Source organism: Antennarius striatus, chromosome 3 (genome assembly GCF_040054535.1).
Source record: "Antennarius striatus isolate MH-2024 chromosome 3, ASM4005453v1, whole genome shotgun sequence".
In the NCBI taxonomy this organism is placed as follows: domain Eukaryota; kingdom Metazoa; phylum Chordata; class Actinopteri; order Lophiiformes; family Antennariidae; genus Antennarius; species Antennarius striatus.
In genome coordinates, this window is record NC_090778.1 from 903,848 (window position 1) to 923,941 (window position 20,094).

Below are 20,094 nucleotides of genomic sequence, written 5' to 3' on the forward strand. Positions count from 1 at the left end.
AAACACTCTGATAGACTGTTTAAAACACTTTTGTACTGAAGAAAAGTTGCATAGGAACCTTGAGTCTCAGAATGCAGCACACACACGGATGCTGTCAGCCAATAGCATGCGCGTACGGTATCATGTGAATACCTACTAAAAATCCGCGATTTAGTGAAGCCGTGGATCTTGAACAGCGAAAAAGCGAGGGATTACTGTATTATACACAGCGGCACACACCAGTCTAACTCTTCAGTTAACATGCTTGTATTTTCTCAGGTGCAGTCAAGTTGCTAATGAGACAAAGGGTTGGGAAACAGGGAGGGCCGTGGGAAAAGCCATTCGAGAACACATCACTCCTCTGAGTTCCTTCCATGTTACTCCAAAAACACACATATTAATAATTAAGGGCAAAAATGACTTTGCATCTTGCACTCTCATTTGTATTTTTATTATCCATTGATTAACAAACTAAAACAAGCTCAAGTACCCCAAATGCTTGTTTTAGTTTTTGCTGAAATAGACTAACAGTAGCCCTCCTCTGTTAATTTCTCCTTCTTCAGGTCTTGATGCTGACAACACCCCAAACACTCAGTCCTTTGTGTAACTAATCAGTCCACACAGTAAATACTGCAACTCTGTCCATCCTGGAAGAGTGATCCCATCTCTGAGGCTCGTCCTGGAGAGTCTTTCTCTGACCCTGGTGGGTCGTTGGGAGTTTTTTCCTCGCCTCAATAAGACAGTTGAAGGACAAAGGACGTCCTGTGTGCAGTTGGGACAGCCTCTGAGGCAATCATACTTGGTAATTGTTTTGCTTCTCAAATAAATTAGTATTGATTACCACTCAGACCATCAGATAATAATTGCTGAAGATCTATAAAAATCAAACCTCAATACGTGATGAAGTGTAGCTTTCATTTTATCCATTGAGAGGACAATAAGCCATTCAGTCACAAAAAACAAAACCAAGGTCAGAATGTTTTTATTACTTTTTGCTGATCTATAAAGAATTTTAAATAACTTAAGTATTTAAACATACACTATGTACACAGATAGCTAACAAATGTATTAGTCTTAATTAAAAAGAATACATACAGAGGAGGTCAGAGACGTTTACTGACAAGATGATGGAAAACGGTGTTTCTCGTTTCATGAGCAACATGGCCAGTGAGTACTTGGAAATTACTAAAGGACCTCATGGATGCAGTTGTATCCCTGAAAGGTCGAGGTCAGCAGAAAACCTGACACATATCATTTAATCAGTAGCTTAATATCCCCTTTGGCTGGTTAGTTGGCATTACTGAAAACCACCATCAAATATGAGGCTGTGATTTGTCCCGTCAACCTGAAATAGAAAAATAGAACTATTGCTGAATGTCTGTCCTGAATCACTCAGGCTTGGTTACCATCATCTAGTTAAATATTACAAAAGGAATTCTTCAAGAAAAAAACAAAAACATGTAATGGCCCAAGCTTTCTACAGTATACACCAATACAATCATTACTATGGTATGGAGGAAAGTCCAAGAAGTGGTGCTGTGTGACTGCTACAGCTGTCCTGAGTAGAAATACCTCAAAGATTACAAAAACATAGCTCTTATTCTAACAGCGTGGATCCCCTGACGACTATCACAAAGTCTTTGGTCACATTCAGAGGCGTGATTCTCCTTGAAGGGCGGCTGCAGGCCATTACGCCGCAGACAGGTTGGATCTGATGGAGTCCTCTCGTAACTGTCGGTGCTTCCTGGTGCCACACTCTTCAGTGCGTGTGCGCCGCTCAATGGTGATCCGGTAGTTCTTCCTGTCAGTGATCCGTCAAAGACAAACAAGATAAAGACAATCAGTCATGAAATCCTACCAAGAGCAGAGTTAGCAAAGACCCAGTCAGAATCAGGAAGCACAGGTGGAACAGTGTTTTACACTGTCAGTGGAGTCTGGGGGCCGTCCCCACCACAGGCACTGTCTACTGACAGCAGGGGGGTCAGGGTTCACCTACAGACTGACGGCGGTCTGCAGTTAAAACTGGTCCAGGGAGGCAGAATTGAGCTTTTTGCCAGATTGAAAAGATCCGTTCAGTCATGAAGTTTATGTGAAAAACATTTAATATATAAAAACATTTCAACTCAGTTCTGCTCACAGGTTTGACCAGAGCACCAACATGGTGGGGGCTGACCTCAGGCTGAGTGTTTACACACACACACACACACACACACACACACACACGAGCATCGACTGACGGAGATGAAGCTACCTGGGGGGGATGCCTGTTTGTAGGTGTGTTAATAAAATGAGTTCGTCAGACAGAACGAGTAGAAAAATGTTACCTGAAAAAGTAGAACGTTATCAGCACTGCAGCCCCCAGAACGGCCCCCACAGTGATCCCAGTTAAAGCCGATACCCCCAGTCCACCTGGTGAAGAGCAGGGAGGGGTTAATAATCTGTCACACCCTCTCTCCATCAAGACACCCCCTCAGAGGGCCCTATCATCCACGGCCCCCAGAGAGAGGGGCCCCTCGTCTGACCCTCCAGAACAACGGTTTGATATTAACCCTAACTAGAGGGACCGAGGTCCCCCTCTGAGGAACCCCCGAAACCAAACGCTTCTCATCTGGAGGACGGTGAGACCGCCTGTCTCTCTGTCAGCCTGTCTCTCTCTGTGTCTGCCTGTCTGTCTGCCTGTCTCTCTCTCTGTCAGCCTGTCTGTCTCTCTGTCAGCCTGTCTGTCTCTCTGTCAGCCTGTCTCTCTCTCTGTCTGCCTGTCTGTCAGCCTGTCTGTCAGCCTGTCTCTCTCTCTGTCTGCCTGTCTGTCAGCCTGTCTGTCAGCCTGTCTCTCTCTCTGCCTGCCTGTCTCTCTCTCTCTGCCTGCCTGTCTCTCTCTCTCTGTCAGCCTGTCTCTCTCTCTCTGTCTGTCTCTCTGTCAGCCTGTCTCTCTCTCTGTCAGCCTGTCTGTCTCTCTGTCAGCCTGTCTGTCTCTCTTTCAGCCTGTCTCTCTCTTTCCGTCTGCCTGTCTCTCTCTCTGTCTGCCTGTCTGTCAGCCTGTCTGTCAGCCTGTCTCTCTCTCTCTGGTCCACCTCTGGTCCACCTGTGGCCCCAGTGAAGCAGGTTACTCACATGATGATTCTGGTGTCTCTGCTCGGGGCGTGGACTTCCCTCTCAGGGTGAAATGGTCACTATTGAAGGCAGGCAGCAGTTGAAGAGTTCCATTCACACCAAAGTAGTTGGCCACCACCTGGAAGTTAGCAGACCGTGTCATCACCTACAAACACATTAGCATCTTCTCTCCTTTAAGGGACGGGGCTCCTTGGGAATTGCTAATCTTACTTTTGCTTCTTCTTACCTCGTAGGTTCCTGCCTCAGCATTGGTCATGGCCATTAAAGAGAAATCTCCATTCCTGTCCCCATTGTCATCGATGGACACCTGGCCAGCAATACCTGTCCATCAGGAAGAGAAGTCAGGCTAAACCAGTCCACATGTTAGAGCTCAGTCCACCGGGGCTAGGGACCGCAGGGTCGCCAGTTCCAGACCCGTGTCGGGCAAAAAGAATTTCAGAGTGTGAGCTGACAGCTGCCGGTTCACCTCCTGAGTACTGCAGAGGTTCCCTTGAGCAAGACACTGTCCCCTTCATAAGCTGTGCTCGGGGTACGCTCTACCTGTGTGTGTGTGTGTGTGTGTGTGTGTGTGTGTGTGTGTGTGTGTGTGTGTGTGTGTGTGTGTGTGTGTGTGTGTGTGTGTGTGTGTGTGTGTGTGTGTGTGCGTGTGTGCGTGTGTGTCTGTGTGTGTCTGTGTGTGTGTGTGTATACCCACATATATACACGTGTGTGACTTGAGTGTGCTGCAGTGAGAAAATAAAGTTCATTTCATTTCATGTCAATTTAAAATGATATGTACACACACATGCATACAGTACGTATATGTGGGTGTATATAGATATAGATGTGTATATAGATAAACTAATGTACTGTGTAGATACAGGTATACCTGGTCTTATACCGGTAGCTGATTCATAAATCAAAAAACAACATAAGCAGGATGAACTAGTCTCCAGGCTTCTTTTTATATCCTTTTGTGTAATGCAGTATGACACATAACAAAAGTGTATTTGAGTTTCTGAACGTTAAGACGTTCCAGTTCTCTGATGTTTTGCAGAAAGAACGATTACAGCCTAACACGTGGTTTTTTATTTTAGAAGGCCTGTAGTGTTCAGATCCATTCCATCAGACATCGTCAGAGCTTCACCAACACGTGTGCCTCAACATACCTACTGATTCTGTACAGTTGCCAAGACAGGGGGACAATTTCCCATTTCACCCCCATCACAAAGAGTCTTGAAACCTTGAAGGTTTCCCACATGTGATTCCAGTGTGTGCTTCATGTTGTTTGCATCATGGCCTGTTGGACAGGGCTTTGTGTTTTACCTTCAAAGGTTCTGTTCCACATGCGTGAGGTGATTTCACTCCCATTCTCCTTACTGTACCCACTTTTCATGGCTTCATGCAAGGCGACGGCGTACAGCAGCATGGCATCATGGAAGCCCTCCACAAACATGTTGACCTGAAACAGACACGAGGCGACTGACTTCACTCCGTCAGTGCTGCTTGTCTGCTTGTGTGGAACGCTAAGCTACCAACACAACGGTGCAGGCAGCTGGCTTTGGGTTCAGCTACAGGACTAGAGGAGCGCACTGCAGGCTCTGAGCCACAGACAGGGCGAAGCAGGGGGGGCTAATGGGAAACACCACTGGGACGGCCTAGGAAGGTAAATCAATGAATAAATACGATCAGCATGCAAAATCTCACTCTAGGAGGCAAAGGTGGTGACATAGCAGGACCTGCACCTGCTCTGGAGTGTGTGTGTGTGTGTGTGTGTGTGTGTGTGTGTGTGTGTGTGTGTGTGTGTGTGTGTGTGTGTGTGTGTGTGTGTGTGTGTGTGTGTGTGTGTGTCTGATCATACGTACATCTCCACAGTCTTTGCAGTCATGAAAACCGACTTTCTTGGACTTTTTCATTTCCATGGAGAAATTTTCGAACTCGGGCTTGACCGTCCTGAGCAGCGTCACCGTGTTCAGAGACGCGTAGGCCTGTCGTGCGTCGCTGTCATGTTTATCTCCTCTCTTCCAAGAGCCATTGCCTAGAATGTAAGTTTAGGAAAAAACAAGCAAGATCTTTTACTTTAAAAAATGGATTTTAGAAGTATCAATCATAAAGCTGAACCTGGAGTGTCTGCAGTAACACTTGACTGCTGAGTTAGCAGGTTACTGAAAGAGGCCTGTAAGAAATAAAACCAACATATCAATACGACACAAACAAGCCATTTAGCTAAACTGAAAGATTAATTAGAGCAAGTTCTAATGAATCCCTCTCATTTCAATCTTTGTTGTGGTTGCTTGAAGTTGGGTACCCTCAGAAGAAGGAGGCCAGAAGAACTGGTGTGAGTGGGGAGATAAACGAATTGCATGTCGAAGAAGAAGAGGAAGAGGAAGAGGAAGAATAAGAAGAAGATTTGATTTTTAAAATCGCGTTTATTCATAAAAATCAAAATACTGTACAAGATAATCACGTTTACACAGAATCCAACAGAGATTCACACAAACCGGAACTCATATTTCAAAAACAAATGATATGAAATGTAGGAACGTAAACAAAATAAACGTGAATTAAACCAAACGCTGACTGAACACGAGTTCCTCACTCAACACGGAACATAAGACACCTTTGACACACCACAGCTTCGTAAAAGTGTCTAAATCTTTAAGCTCTGAAATAGTTCAAATCCATTCTGATTCCTGCTTGACATTCTTCTTAAAATGTCTTCTGCTCTGCAGTCAGAAGAACCTTCAACTTTTTTCCTCCTGCTTCAGGTGATCATATCGCCCTCTTTTCTTGACCCCAAAGAAAGTTTAGAATCTGTCAATCCTTTTCTTGATTCTTCCTGCGTTTCAAACCAAGAAGAAGAAAAAGAAAAAAGAAGAAGAAGAAGAATTAACCTGTATGAATCCCCCACAGGGGGCATTATTTGGCCATTGGTTCATTGAGTCATTGTTCAGCCATGGAAATCAAAGAGGACATTTTAATCTGTCTCTGAATAGAATGCCTTGAATTCTGTTTTATTCTAAGTAAAACATCCTCCTGTGTGCACGATCAAGGCAGAAAACATGACTTCACATCCATCAAGGGAATCTGGTTCACACTAGAACGTCTTCCTGCCGCGAGACGCGTGTAGATCCGTGTTGGGGATTCTAACCCACTAGTTCCTTCTGTCCACTGTGGGTAAGGTCCTAGGATCTGGTTGGGAACCCGTCCTCGAGAAACTCTCTGGGATTACTGATAGACTGAACACAAGTTACTTTTTTCAAATAGCGTTTTGCCTTGATGGGAGCAGGAGGAAAGAGGGCAGGGGGGGCAGCACAGGTCAACAGGGACTCAAACCCAGACCACAGTGACAAGGAAAGGTGTCCAAACTCTAAATCCCTGTGGCTGTCCGTTTCTGGGGCAGAACACACTGAGTATGTAGAGGCTATAGTCCTCTGGTGGGGGGTGACACTCTGATTCCACCCACAGCCATTTGCTGCCTGTGCTTCCCCACTCTCCCCATCACCTCCTGTCCTGTCTTTGTCAAATAAAGTAGAAGCATCAAGAAATACAAATAGCAAGAACAACAAAAACAGAACAACATACATCAGAAAGTAAGTGAAGTACGTTTTACCGTAAGAAGAGGCGTTGAACAGATCGACGTTGAAGAAGACGTAGTTTCCACTGGTCATCTGCCGTCTGTGTGCAGCCAGCATGATCTCACGTATGTTGTCTGCTGCCATGCACATGATCATCACTGCAGGCGAGAAAGAGGCAGTCAGAGTGGACTTCACCACGCCCACTATTCTAAACCCGTCCAATCAGTTCACCACGCCCACTATTCTAAACCCGTCCAATCAGTTCACCACACCCACTATTCTAAACCCGTCCAATCAGTTCACCACGCCCATGTGTTCTGAACCCGTCCAATCAGTTCACCACGCCCACTATTCTAAACCCGTCCAATCAGTTCACCACGCCCACTATTCTAAACCCGTCCAATCAGTTCACCACACCCACTATTCTAAACCCGTCCAATCAGTTCACCACACCCACTATTCTAAACCCGTCCAATCAGTTCACCACACCCACTATTCTAAACCCGTCCAATCAGTTCACCACGCCCACTATTCTAAACCCGTCCAATCAGTTCACCACGCCCACTATTCTAAACCCGTCCAATCAGTTCACCACACCCACTATTCTAAACCCGTCCAATCAGTTCACCACGCCCATGTGTTCTGAACCCGTCCAATCACTTCTACCTGACGTGAGGCGACTGGCACAACGAGAGTCACTGGGGTCGCACATGGATCCAGGGGTCATCCGGTGTACGTCATTACAGTCTTGACAGACTAAGGCTGGTTCAAGTCATTGCCATCAAACTGGACATGGGGTTGAGTCTCTCACCCCTTCACAATTCACTCTGAGCGTCTCTCCTTTCATTCAGTTTTCACAGTCAGGTGAAAGTAAAACGTGGTGATGCTCCATTAGGCAGCCGTGTTCTCATCACAGCATCATAACAGCTTTGAATTAAATGAAAGGTGTGACCTCAGTGAGCTTCAGTGTCTGAGCAGCCTCAGAAGCATTTCAGTAGCTTTTCCCCCCACTGACAAGAAGACTGGAGTGATCGGTGATTGCTTTAGACTCACTTGTCAAAGATGAAGCGTAGAAGTGTGTAATAAATGCAGTTCACTCACTCATCCTCTCTTTGTAATCGCTTTGTGTGAAGCTTTTTTGCATTCAAGTAAATTACCAGACACTTGGTGAGCAGGCATAGTCTCTATCAACTTCTTACCACCAGCTCTAATGCTCTAATTCAGACTAGTCGCCTATATCCGATTCTTAGCCCATCCAGATTGATATCTGATGCCTTGTTTGTAGTCTGAACAGTAACATACCACATGACATCCGATATTTGACTGAAACCACATTCTGGAGGTAGTTTCATTTCGGATATGGACAGATGCATGAGGTCCGTCACAATCAAAGAATATAAACCGCTACGTTTGACGGAGCCAAAATGGCTCCGTAAGGGAGAGACATGGACAAATGTGAAGACCGGCGATAACTCAGCTAGCGGCCCGAGTTATATATATATGTGTGTATCTATACTGTATATATAAACACACACACACACACACACACACACACACACATATATAGTGGAAACCCGTAGAAATCATGGAATTTCTACGGGTTTCTACTGGTATATATATATATGTATATATATGCACACATATACATACATACATACATATATATATGTATTACTATATACAGTAATCAATCATTAATGCGTTCGAGGACCACCTGCAAAAAACAAAATTCCGCAATGTAGAGACAAACTATTTTATTATTTATATATAAATGAAAAGCTGGAGAACCCGGAGAGAACCCACAGACATGGGTTGAACACTCCACACAGAGCAGGGACCCGGAACCGCCTTGCTGTGCAGTGACAGCACTACATACTGCACCACCGTGCCACCGTAGTTAGGATTTATAATATCTGAAGGAAATGAAGCGAGATTAAGGATAACAAAGAATAGAAGTTAAGTATGGAATGTGTCATTGCTGATCAAGAACATAAATCATGGTGAAGGCCACATGTTACTCATTATGTGTCCCTAAATTAGCGGAGTTATTATTTGTTCTTTTTTCCAGGTTAGTCTGGAGGACTACTCCGGTCTAACTTCTGTTGTTCTTGTGCTGAGAAGTGAAATCAGGGCTCGGCCCAGCCTGTGTCGGCCTGGGAGGAGAACTGCTGATTTACACTGAGGATACTGTCAAGTGTTGTAGAAAACACTGAGCACCTCCTGAGCTGGAGTATCACGACCTTCGTAGTGGGGGCGGAATCTCAGGACATGACTCCTTCAACTCAAGGCCAGAAGTTCCTGAGGAAGTTTACTGAGTCTGTTGTCACCAGATAGTGGATGGGAACAAAAAACAGAATGAATGCAGAGAGATGTGTGTGATTAGCTTTAGCTAGAGGGTGACAGGTGTTCTCAGTCGGGCCACGACACACTGATAGATTCCAGTGACCAGTTGTGAAGTCTGCCCTGCTCACTGGTCACCTCTACCCTTCATTCAGAGACGTCTCACTTGATGTAGATCCAGAGAACACTGACAGCATACATTCACACTCTTACCAGTTAGCAATGATGGAAATCCACCAGTGCAGCTGTTCTCATTTGGTGCTGTATTTATTTTTAACTACGCATTTTGTAAAGCCGTGTAATGAGCAAAGTGTTGGTCAAAACATGAATTTGAAAAAATACTACTGGCTTGACAGAAACTTTTCCTTTGGTGTCTGAATGATTAAAAATAAATGAACCAACAAACACGGGTTGGAAGTGAAAACACAGTAATCCCAGCGTCCCTGTTAATAAAGAAGATTCAGAGTGTTGCTGGAACATTCCTCACAACTCTGTCACTTAAACACACCTCCTGAAATATCCCTTGAGTCAGTGGGACAAACTTCACCTCAGTCCTGCCAGCACTATAGCACCCTTTAATTACACTGGACTCTACACACACTACTGGACCTGTGTGTGCTCTGCAAGTCGTTCCACGAGGCAGCGCTTGCAGCCAGCAATATTTCAAAACTTCTACATTTCCTTTTAATGCTAGGACACTGCTGCTAGTTACACATTAACTCAGGAATGGGGAACTGCATGCGCTTTCTAAGTAGCCACAGAGTATTTTTAGTGGTCACCATAGTTAGTTGTAAACCTGCAAAGTTTGATCTAATTTCAAATTTATAACACATGACTACAAAGCAAGAATAACTGGAGACGTGAGCAGGACCTGGTAAAGAGAACGAGGTGCAGCCGGTTGTTTTTAAAGTGTACCGCATGGATCAAACCACTCTAACAAGACTAATAAGAAATGTGGGCCTTTGACCAAGATCTGTGCTTTAACTGCCTCATAAACAACGTTCTAGGACTTATGTGATGTTTTAAAGGTACAGGCACATTCTGACTCAAGAACTACAAAAACCCATAGTTCCAGGCTGAATGTTGGTAAGTCCTGGTATCAGCCGCTCCCAACAAGTCTCCTAATCCTCTCCAGCTGATCCGGACCTGGTAAAGCTATCAGGTCAGATCATTTCCTGCAGTACTGAATCATTATTGGCTCTCTCAAGAAAGGTCTCAATGGTCAGGCACAAACACACCTTTAAAACTTCACAGGTTCCTACAACCAGGCTAGAACATTGTGCTCCCAGGCCTCAGGTAGAATTTTCTGAAGTAGAATGGGAGACAGAGCCTCCACTCCTCAGGCTCCTCTCCTCCTCTGTGGACCCTCTTTCGTTTTCATCATCCAAACGTGTTAAATCAAATCAACTAGACAGTGAATTCCTTTAAGACATTTCAGCCCTTCTGTCCAGAACTGAAGAACTGGAGAAGCTTCTTGGACTAGAAGTGAAATGTCTTCAAGGAACTTTCTATGAGTCCAGTTGATCTGATTCAATGCTATTGGAGAACAATGACCTGCATGGATGAGGACCTTCACAGACTTCAGTTTTAGTCCAGGAGACAGACACCCCCTCTACATTTAAAAGTGGAATTAAGACATTCTTTTTTGATAAAGCTTATAATTAAAGCTAACTTAGGCAATACTTTAGCCATACAGTAATCCCTCGTGTATTTGCGCTACAACATTCCTACATTGTGGATTTTTAGTAGGTGGTCATGTGATACCGTAAACGCATGCTATTGGATGACAGCATCCGGAGGTGCACTGTGTTCCGAGACTCATGGAACGCAGTGCACTTCTGTGTATTAAAGAAATACTTAAACGGCCTTTAAACAGTCTGTCAGAGTGTGTGAAAAGGTCATACAGACAGAAGGTGGTTTAATATCAGTATGGGGAGGGTTCATAAACGTTTTATTTACTGTAAATAAAATAGTTTGTCAATATATCAAATTTTGTTTTTTGCGGGTGGTCCTGGAACCCATTAATCGTGAGTAATGAGGGATTACTGTACTTGAAGGACTTCCCCTGATGAAGGTCGTTGCTCCTCTTCACCCTCTCTCCTTCACACACATTATGATTGAGCATTATGATTGTGATCATGTTATTATTATTATTATTATTATTATTATTATTATTATTATTATTATTATTATTGGTAGTAGTAGTAGTAGTAGTAGTAGTAGTAGTAGTAGTAGTAGTAGTAGTAGTAGTTGTAGTATATTATTATTATTGTTATTGAAATTATTATTATTATCATTTTTATTATTAATATTATTATCAGGGTTGTTGTGATCGTTATTATTGTTGTTGTTGTTGTTGTTGTTGTTATTGGGGTTGTTGCTGTGGTTCTTATTACAATCACTATTTACCATAGATTTGAATGTATATTAATATTATTATAGCTGTTAGTGTGTGTGCATTCTTTGGTTTGCAATGCATGCTGGTAGTCTGGTGATGATGGGTAATGATTTCCTACTGTAAGTTAACTGTTCTGTTGTCTGTTGGCAGACTGTTGCCATGTGACTGGCAGCTCCGCCCTCTGGGGGCGTGTTCTTGTTAGTAGCGCAGCACTGCTATTGGTGGAAGGAGGAGAAGGTGTTTCTGATGGACCATAAACTTGAAGAAAGCCCAATGACTTCATGAAGTGTGCAGGACAGTTCCACCAGGGGGTCCTCCTGTCATGGAACTAAATCAGTGCGTGCCCCGTCCCGGGGGGGGACACACTCGTGGTTCTGGATTCTGCTGAACTGGACTCAAACGCTGTCGGGTCCGTCCCACTTTAAATTCAAGGACAGGTTTCCACGGTGAATCCTGGCTCTGGAGTGTTTAGAGTGTGGAGATGTGGGTCACAAGAACCTGACTTGTACCCACAGACAGGAAACAGTGGGGCCCATTGTGGCTGATGGGGGGGGGCGCTCCTGCTGTGCAGCGTTGAGCTGCTGTGGGGGCTCGGTGCTCCGCTGATGGCCACCCTAAAGGAGATGAGGCGGGGGCCCAACCTGTTGGCGGGACAGCCAAAGCGGGCTCCTGCCAGGCACACTGGAGGGGGGGCCGAGCAGCAGCTGATGGTTGCCCCCCCCCCCCCGGGACACGATCGTGTTTCACCATCAGACTAACATTTTATTTCCCTCCTGTCAGAAACCGTCCAGTCAGCCCCCCCCCCCCCCCCCCGCATAACGCTGTTGGGTTGAAGCAGCGCCTCTCAAATAGTGGGGTGCACCCCCATAGGGGTGTGCGGTGCCGGGGAGGCATGTGTACTGGAATAAAGTGTAATTGCACATCCACTCCAGTAGTTGGCAGTGGCGCTCTCATTGTCAGGTGTGTTCAGGGGGGGTCAGGACTGGTGACGTGAAGCAGGAAACAACCGTCAGGAGACAACATGAAGACAATCTAACAGGATCAAAAGAAATGGGGGGGGGCGAAGACAATGAGACAAAAGTCACCTGACAGCAAGACCAGGAAATGAAGACACGTGTGTTTACCGTGTCTAAACATGTTTACTGTGTCTAAACATGTTTACTGTGTCTAAACATGTTTACTGTGTCTAAACGTGTTTACTGTGTCTAAACGTGTTTACTCTGTCTAAACATGTTTACCGTGTCTAAACATGTTTACTGTGTCTAAACATGTTTACCGTGTCTAAACATGTTTACTGTGTCTAAACATGTTTACTGTGTCTAAACATGTTTACTCTGTCTTAACATGTTTACTGTGTCTAAACATGTTTACTGTGTCTAAACATGTTTACCGTGTCTAAACATGTTTACTGTGTCTAAACGTGTTTACTGTGTCTAAACATGTTTACCGTGTCTAAACCTGTTTACTGTGTCTAAACATGTTTACTGTGTCTAAACGTGTTTACTCTGTCTAAACATGTTTACTGTGTCTAAACATGTTTACTGTGTCTAAACGTGTTTACTGTGTCTAAACGTGTTTACTGTGTCTAAACGTGTTTACTCTGTCTAAACATGTTTACTGTGTGTAAACATGTTTACTGTGTCTAAACATGTTTACTGTGTCTAAACGTGTTTACTCTGTTTAAACATGTTTACTGTGTCTAAACATGTTTACTGTGTCTAAACATGTTTACTGTGTCTAAACGTGTTTACTGTGTCTAAACATGTTTACTGTGTCTAAACGTGTTTACTGTGTCTAAACATGTTTACTGTGTCTAAACATGTTTACTGTGTCTAAACGTGTTTACTGTGTCTAAACATGTTTACCGTGTCTAAACGTGTTTACACAGATTATAATCACAGATTATAGAAAGAGTCATCTGTTACTATGGGATGGATTATAGGTTCAACTGTTACTATGGGATGGATTATAGGTTCAACTGTTACTATGGGATGGATTATAGGTTCAACTGTTACTATGGGATGGATTATAGGTTCAACTGTTACTATGGGATGGATTATAGGTTCAGCTTTTACTATGGGATGGATTATAGGTTCAACTGTTACTATGGGATGGATTATAGGTTCACCTGTTACTATGGGATGGATTATAGGTTCAGATGTTACTATGGGATGGATTATAGGTTCAGATGTTACTATGGGATGGATTATAGGTTCAACTGTTACTATGGGATGGATTATAGGTTCAACTGTTACTATGGGATGGATTATAGGTTCAGCTGTTACTATGGGATGGATTATAGGTTCAGTTGTTACTATGGGATGGATTATAGGTTCAACTGTTACTATGGGATGGATTATAGGTTCAGCTGTTACTACGGGATGGATTATAGGTTCAACTGTTACTATGGGATGGATTATAGGTTCAACTGTTACTATGGGATGGATTATAGGTTCAACTGTTACTATGGGATGGATTATAGGTTCAACTGTTACTATGGGATGGATTATAGGTTCAACTGTTACTATGGGATGGATTATAGGTTCAACTGTTACTATGGGATGGATTATAGGTTCAGCTTTTACTATGGGATGGATTATAGGTTCAACTGTTACTATGGGATGGATTATAGGTTCAGCTGTTACTATGGGATGGATTATAGGTTCAGATGTTACTATGGGATGGATTATAGGTTCAGATGTTACTATGGGATGGATTATAGGTTCAGCTGTTACTATGGGATGGATTATAGGTTCAGTTGTTACTATGGGATGGATTATAGGTTCAACTGTTACTATGGGATGGATTATAGGTTCAGCTGTTACTACGGGATGGATTATAGGTTCAACTGTTACTATGGGATGGATTATAGGTTCAACTGTTACTATGGGATGATTATAGGTTCAACTGTTACTATGGGATGGATTATAGGTTCAACTGTTACTATGGGATGGATTATAGGTTCAACTGTTACTATGGGATGGATTATAGGTTCAACTGTTACTATGGGATGATTATAGGTTCAACTGTTACTATGGGATGGATTATAGGTTCAACTGTTACTATGGGATGGATTCCCACTGAAGCCTCCTGGAACATGTTTCCAGTCGTGGTTTATTAACAACACAACATTAATTTAAATCGACCAATGAGGAACAGTCTGGACCTGTGGTCGTCCCTCTGGCCGTCCTGGGGGGGACCATGGGTCCTGAGAACCAATCAGAACAAGGCATGGTGCTGCGTGAAGCTCTAATCCCTCACAGCTCTGGGCCACATGTGGAGCGTCCCATTCCGCTCTAAACTCCAAACAGTTGTGATCAGTGATCGTGTGTCACACACAGGATGTTACACAAGTGTGGGGGGGGGGCACGCTGGAGCACACCCCATCACAGCCAATAGGGATTAATACCTGCAGCAGATAAAATGTGTCTGTTACCATGACGACGGTCTCACCCTTACCAGTACACACGTGTAGTCAATAGACTGATCCCTAAGTATGAGGTCAGAGGTCAGAGGTCACTGGTCTCAGAACCACTTGTTTCTACTGTGGAAGTGATGGGACATTCTGGGGGGGCATCTGAGTCCAGACGGCGACCCCCTCCCCGCACAAGTGCAGCCTCCCCACACAGATCCACACACTCAGGAGCCAAACGCATGGTGCCCCCCCACAGACGCCCCCCAGGGAGAATGCATAGAGGAGTAGCATCCCCTCAAGCACACACACACACACACAGACACAGACAAACTCATGTTATTGTTATTGATATATTATTGATGTTATTGATATGTTATTGATGTTATTGATACGTTATTGATATGTTATTGATACATTATTAATACGTTATTGATATGTTATTGATATGTTATTGATATGTTATTGATACATTATTGATACACTATTGATATGTTATTGATATGTTATTGATACATTATTGATATGTTATTGATACGTTATTGATGTTATTGATATGTTATTGATACATTATTGATATGTTATTGATATGTTATTGATACATTATTGATACATTATTGATATGTTATTGATACGTTATTGATATGTTATTGATACATTATTGATATGTTATTGATAAGTTATTGATAATGTAGCCAAAGAAGGTCAGAAACCGCACGGATCCCTTAGACATCCCATAATGCTCCTGTGAGGGAGGGCAGATCGTCATCAGCAAACTTGGCTTTGGGACACCTTGTAAGGGGTGACCTTTGCTGGGGGGTTGGGGGGGGACCAAACAGCGATATAATGTCTACAGGTAAAGTTTCCCCTGAAGCCTTCGTGACACAGAAGAAGAAATAAATAAATAAATGAATGAAGCCCCCCCCCCGCCCCCCATTGTTCTTGTTTTGCCACTAGTCTGACTTTAACTCTGACGTCATCACGTGTTCACACTCACACCAGGTCTCGCGCCTGTCACGTGGGCTCTGCTCACCTTCCGTGTCGGGGGTGTCCTGGAGGACGTCGTCCGGGTCCAGGGGCTCCCCCCGGGAGTAGGCGTAGGTCTTGATGCTGATGTGGGCCATCAGCTGGTAGACCCCCTCCAGGCTGAAGTAGCAGTTCCGCTCGTCCTTGTCGTCCTCGTACACGAGCAGCGCGCTCCCCCAGCGGAAGCGCTCGAATATCGCGGTGAACGTCTCGGCCATCTTCACGTAGGGGGGGGCGATGCGCGTCAGCAGGGAGAACTCGGTGTCCTTCCGGCCGAAGCCGGCGGCCAGCGCACCTGCCGAGATGACCGGGATGTCCCAGCGGGACGCCAGGCGCACCACGGCCGCCGCCTCGTACTCACACACCGGGCCCAGGATCAGGTCCGGCCGGGCCCCGCAGGACCGGTCCACCAGCGCGAACATGGCCCCGTTCACACAGTCCGAGTCCTCGAATCGGATGTGGAACCGGAACCCGGAGAAGCGTCCGTCCGTCCGGAGCCGCTCCTGCGCGTAACGCACCGCGGGGGCGACCCGCGAGTAGGAGAACAGGTAGGAGTCGTTCCGGGGCAGGAACACCAGCACGTCGATGTCCTCCGTGGGGGGGCGTGTGAGCACCGAGCCCAGCAGCACCGGGACACACAGGGCGGCGAGGAGCCGCATCACGGCACCGGACCGGGTCTCCGTCCGCAACCGGTGGGTGAAGCTGCGAGCACGAATCCCCCGCGGTGTGGGGGCCGGTGGGGGTCTGTCTACCGATCTGCTGGAGGGTGTGTGTTTTACTCTGCATGGGGGGCCACTGACCCTCTGACCCGGTGAGGCTCCGGTGAAGCTCCGGTGAGGCTGAACTCCCGCCGCTCCGCTCGGGGCTTAAAGCATCTCCTCACCGCGGAGCCTGCGTCATCGGCCCGATGCCCCCCTCCCTCTTAAAGCGGCACCGCAGCCGAGCTCACAATGACCCGCTTCAGCCCCCGTGTGTGTGTGTGTGTGTGTGTGTGTGTGTGTGTGTGTGTGTGTGTGTGTGTGTGTGTGTGTGTGTGTGTGTGTGTGTGTTACTGTGTGTGTGTGTGTGTTACTGTGTGTGTGTGTGTTCATTCATTCATTCATTTTCTAACGCTTCATCCTATCCCAGCTGACTGAGGGCGTGAGGCAGGGGAAACTCCGGGCACGACGCCACTGCACATGTGTACAATTAATAAAGTTCCGTTTTTATATATATGTATGTATGTATGTGTGTATATATATATATATATATATGTATGTGTGTGTGTGTATATGTGTATATATATGTATGTGTGTGTATATATATATATATATATATATATATATAAAATGCATGCAAATACTGTGCGCCCTCGTGCATTCACGCATCAAAACTTGCCACTTCACCTCATCGCAGATTTTTGGTCAGCAGTCACATGACACCGTACACACATTCTATTGGCTGACATCCTGACGTGTTCTACGTCTCTGACTTCCATGAGACACAAAGTGTTCTAAACAGTCTGTCAGTGTTTTAAAGGTAATACAGACAGAAGGTGGTTTAATATCAGGATGGGGGGGTTCAGAAACGTTTACATTAGCATAAATAATAAGATAGTTTGTCGCTCTATCGCAGAATTTCATTAATCACGTGTGATTCCTGGAATGCATTAACCATAAAGAAGACAGTATACATATACCACTAACGTACCATTAACCCACCAGTAACCCACCAGTAACCCACCAGTAACCACCAGTAACCACCAGTAACCACCAGTAACCCACCAGTAACCCACCAGTAACCACCAGTAACCACCAGTAACCACCAGTAACCACCAGTAACCCACCAGTAACCCACCAGTAACCCACCAGTAACCCACCAGTAACCACCACTTGGTCCACTTGATCACGTCTCCACCAGCTGGCAGCAGAATCCTGAATCCACAGCTTGAACTGTTACAACAGTCTGTTCAGATATTTACTCAGTTATAATTAATCTGTTCAGATATTTACTCAGTTATAATTAATCTGTTCAGATATTTACTCAGTTATAATTAATCTGCTCAGATAATTACTCAAATATAATTAATCTGCTCAGATAATTACTCAAACATAGGATTAATCTAAATTGTTTGGACAGAATCCGTCCCGTTACCAACCGGGTTGAATGATTGTGTGTTTGATTGGTCAGGCCTTCATCTCACACACATTCTACCTCTCCTGTGGTTGATTGGCTGTTCTACAAAGGACTGACGTCACGTAAACGTTCTGTGTGTTGAACCAGACAGAACCTCCACCTGCTGGACCTGACCAGAACATCTCCAGATGCTGCTGCTCTCTTTGGCTCTTCTTCATCTTCCTCGTGCTCTTCCTCTCTCCTCTCCAGAAACGTGTCTCTTTGTTTGGTGGAGACAAAAGAATAGAATGTGTGTCACTATTCACCATGAAACACCAACATCACCGTTACAATGAGCTCCATCAAGTCTTCTGACTTCACTCACCAATAGTTCAGAATCAAGGTGCAAAGACACAAATGTAACGTAGTGACTTTATTAAAAAAGAACCAATCAAATTGTTTCAGAAGTGTCCGTGAACAGATTAACGTCAGAGCAACGATCAAAGTCTCCGATCTGGAGGAAGAAAAGTCAATGCTGCCTCATCCATCATCCATCCATCCATCATCCATCCATCACACACATTGATAATCCATCCATCACACATATTGATCATCCATCCATCACACATATTGATCATCCATCCATCATCCATCCATCGTCCATCCATCACACATATTGATCATCCATCCATCATCCATCCATCACACACATTGATCATCCATCCATCACACATATTGATCATCCATCCATCATCCATCCATCACACATATTGATCATCCATCCATCACACATATTGATCATCCATCCATCACACATATTGATTATCCATCCATCATCCATCCATCCATCTTGTAGATGAGGTGAATCCTATCTTACAGTCTCTTATCCACCTTATGGGTCACAGGTGTGCTGGGGGCGGGGTTTACCCACGCCAGCTCATCGTGGGGGTGGTCCCTCACATGTGGTTAATATGTTCTTCCTGACTGGTCGTGTACCAGGCCTACAGATGACCAGACGGTTGGGTCCTGGTTCTCCAGGCGTCCTGGTGCGTCATGTCTCTGAGTGAAGAGCCGTTGATGGACAGGATCTCATCTCCAACCTGGATGAGTCCAGACAGATCCACAGCCCCTCCTGTGGTAAACCAGCAGGTTAGATCATCCTGAGGACGTAGACACACCTGTAAACCCCCCATCCTCCACCCATCATCCACCCAGGACTCTGGAAGTCTTCAGGAGACACGTGAGGGAACTGTAATATTGTCCAGATACACCAAGGCTCCAGTCAAGCACTGACCTCTTGTGTGTGTGTGTGTGTGTGTGTGTGTGTGTGTGTGTGTGTGTGTGTGTGTGTGTGTGTGTGTGTGTGTGTGTCTGTGTGTGTGTGTGTGTGTGCGCGCGCGTGTATCCAGTACCAGTCGAAAAGTTGGAAACACCCATCATTCACCGGTGGTTTGTCTTTATCTTGACATTCTACACTGAGGACATGAAGATCTATGGAATCATTCATTCATTTATTCATTCATTCATTCATCTTCACTACGCGCTTCTTCCACTGTCCAGGTCTCACAATTCACGGGTTGCTAGGCGTGAGGCGGGGGACACGAGGCCAGTGACCGCGGAGCCACATGTTTGGGACGGCCAATCAACCTGAAGTTCATGTTTCTGGAGGGGGGAGGAAGCCGGAGAACCCAGAGAGAACCCACGCAGACACGGGAGAACATGGAAACTCCACACAGAGCGGGACTCGAACCCAGAACCGCCTTGCTGTGCGGCGACAGCGCCCCCCACTGGAGCATTGTGCCGTCCTTTCTATGGAATTATGTAAAAAACAGAAGCATCCCTATAGCCACAGGCGTAAAGACTTTCTGAACTTCTACTTTATAGAGATTTGTAGACCTTCTGACACAGGAAGTGGAGATCCAGCTCTACGACCTGCTCTGTATCTGGACCGTTTCTATTCCGTTGACCTTCAACAACTGATTGCTAGTATTGTTTCATCTGAACCAACATCCTGCCTCCTGGACTCCATCTATGTAGTCAGTCCTTGTCCTGGATATAACAGGCTAGACGCCACAGTACCTTAAAGTTCTATATTTAAACCTCTTCCCTTTGTCCCTAAACTTCTGAAGAGGAATTGCTGGTCAGTTCTGTGATTTTCTTGGGTGATCCAGCCCCAT

At 45.1% G+C, this 20,094-nt stretch overlaps 2 protein-coding genes across 4 annotated transcripts in view; both read right to left on the bottom strand.

Moving 5' to 3' along the window:
* Window positions 1-1,530: 1,530 nt before the first annotated feature.
* npr3 (natriuretic peptide receptor 3) lies at window positions 1,531-16,894 on the bottom strand. Of its 3 annotated transcripts, XM_068311066.1 has the most exons (8): window positions 15,831-16,870; window positions 6,683-6,805; window positions 4,935-5,107; window positions 4,396-4,531; window positions 3,317-3,411; window positions 3,091-3,208; window positions 2,304-2,388; window positions 1,531-1,780 (listed from the first exon to the last, which is right to left on the bottom strand). In XM_068311066.1, exons 1-8 carry the CDS (start codon window positions 16,480-16,482, stop codon window positions 1,669-1,671), a joined length of 1,494 nt encoding a protein of 497 aa, XP_068167167.1. In that variant the 5' UTR covers window positions 16,483-16,870; the 3' UTR covers window positions 1,531-1,668. The 3 variants fall into 3 exon arrangements, with proteins under 3 accessions (XP_068167167.1, XP_068167169.1, XP_068167168.1); XM_068311068.1 differs by lacking the exon at window positions 2,304-2,388 and having other exon boundaries at window positions 15,831-16,892; XM_068311067.1 differs by lacking the exon at window positions 1,531-1,780 and having other exon boundaries at window positions 2,303-2,951; window positions 3,051-3,208; window positions 15,831-16,894.
* Window positions 16,895-18,206: 1,312 nt separating this feature from the next.
* The window catches only part of pdzd2 (PDZ domain containing 2), a 40,112-nt gene continuing 38,224 nt past the window's right edge, over window positions 18,207-20,094 (bottom strand). Inside the window, 1 exon segment of the mRNA XM_068310005.1 lies at window positions 18,207-19,049. Within this exon segment, the coding sequence (XP_068166106.1) occupies window positions 18,919-19,049 (131 nt within the window). The 3' untranslated portion in view covers window positions 18,207-18,918.

Coding starts and splice junctions, on each gene's coding strand:
- npr3 (XM_068311066.1), bottom strand. CDS start 16,482: ATGCGGCTCCTCGCCGCCCTGTGTGTCCCGGTGCTGCTGGGCTCGGTG. Junction 3,209..3,316: donor CTGAGGCAGGAACCTACGAG/GTAAGAAGAAGC, acceptor GCTAACTTCCAG/GTGGTGGCCAACTACTTTGG. Junction 2,389..3,090: donor AGAGACACCAGAATCATCAT/GTGAGTAACCTG, acceptor GCTCTTCACCAG/GTGGACTGGGGGTATCGGCT.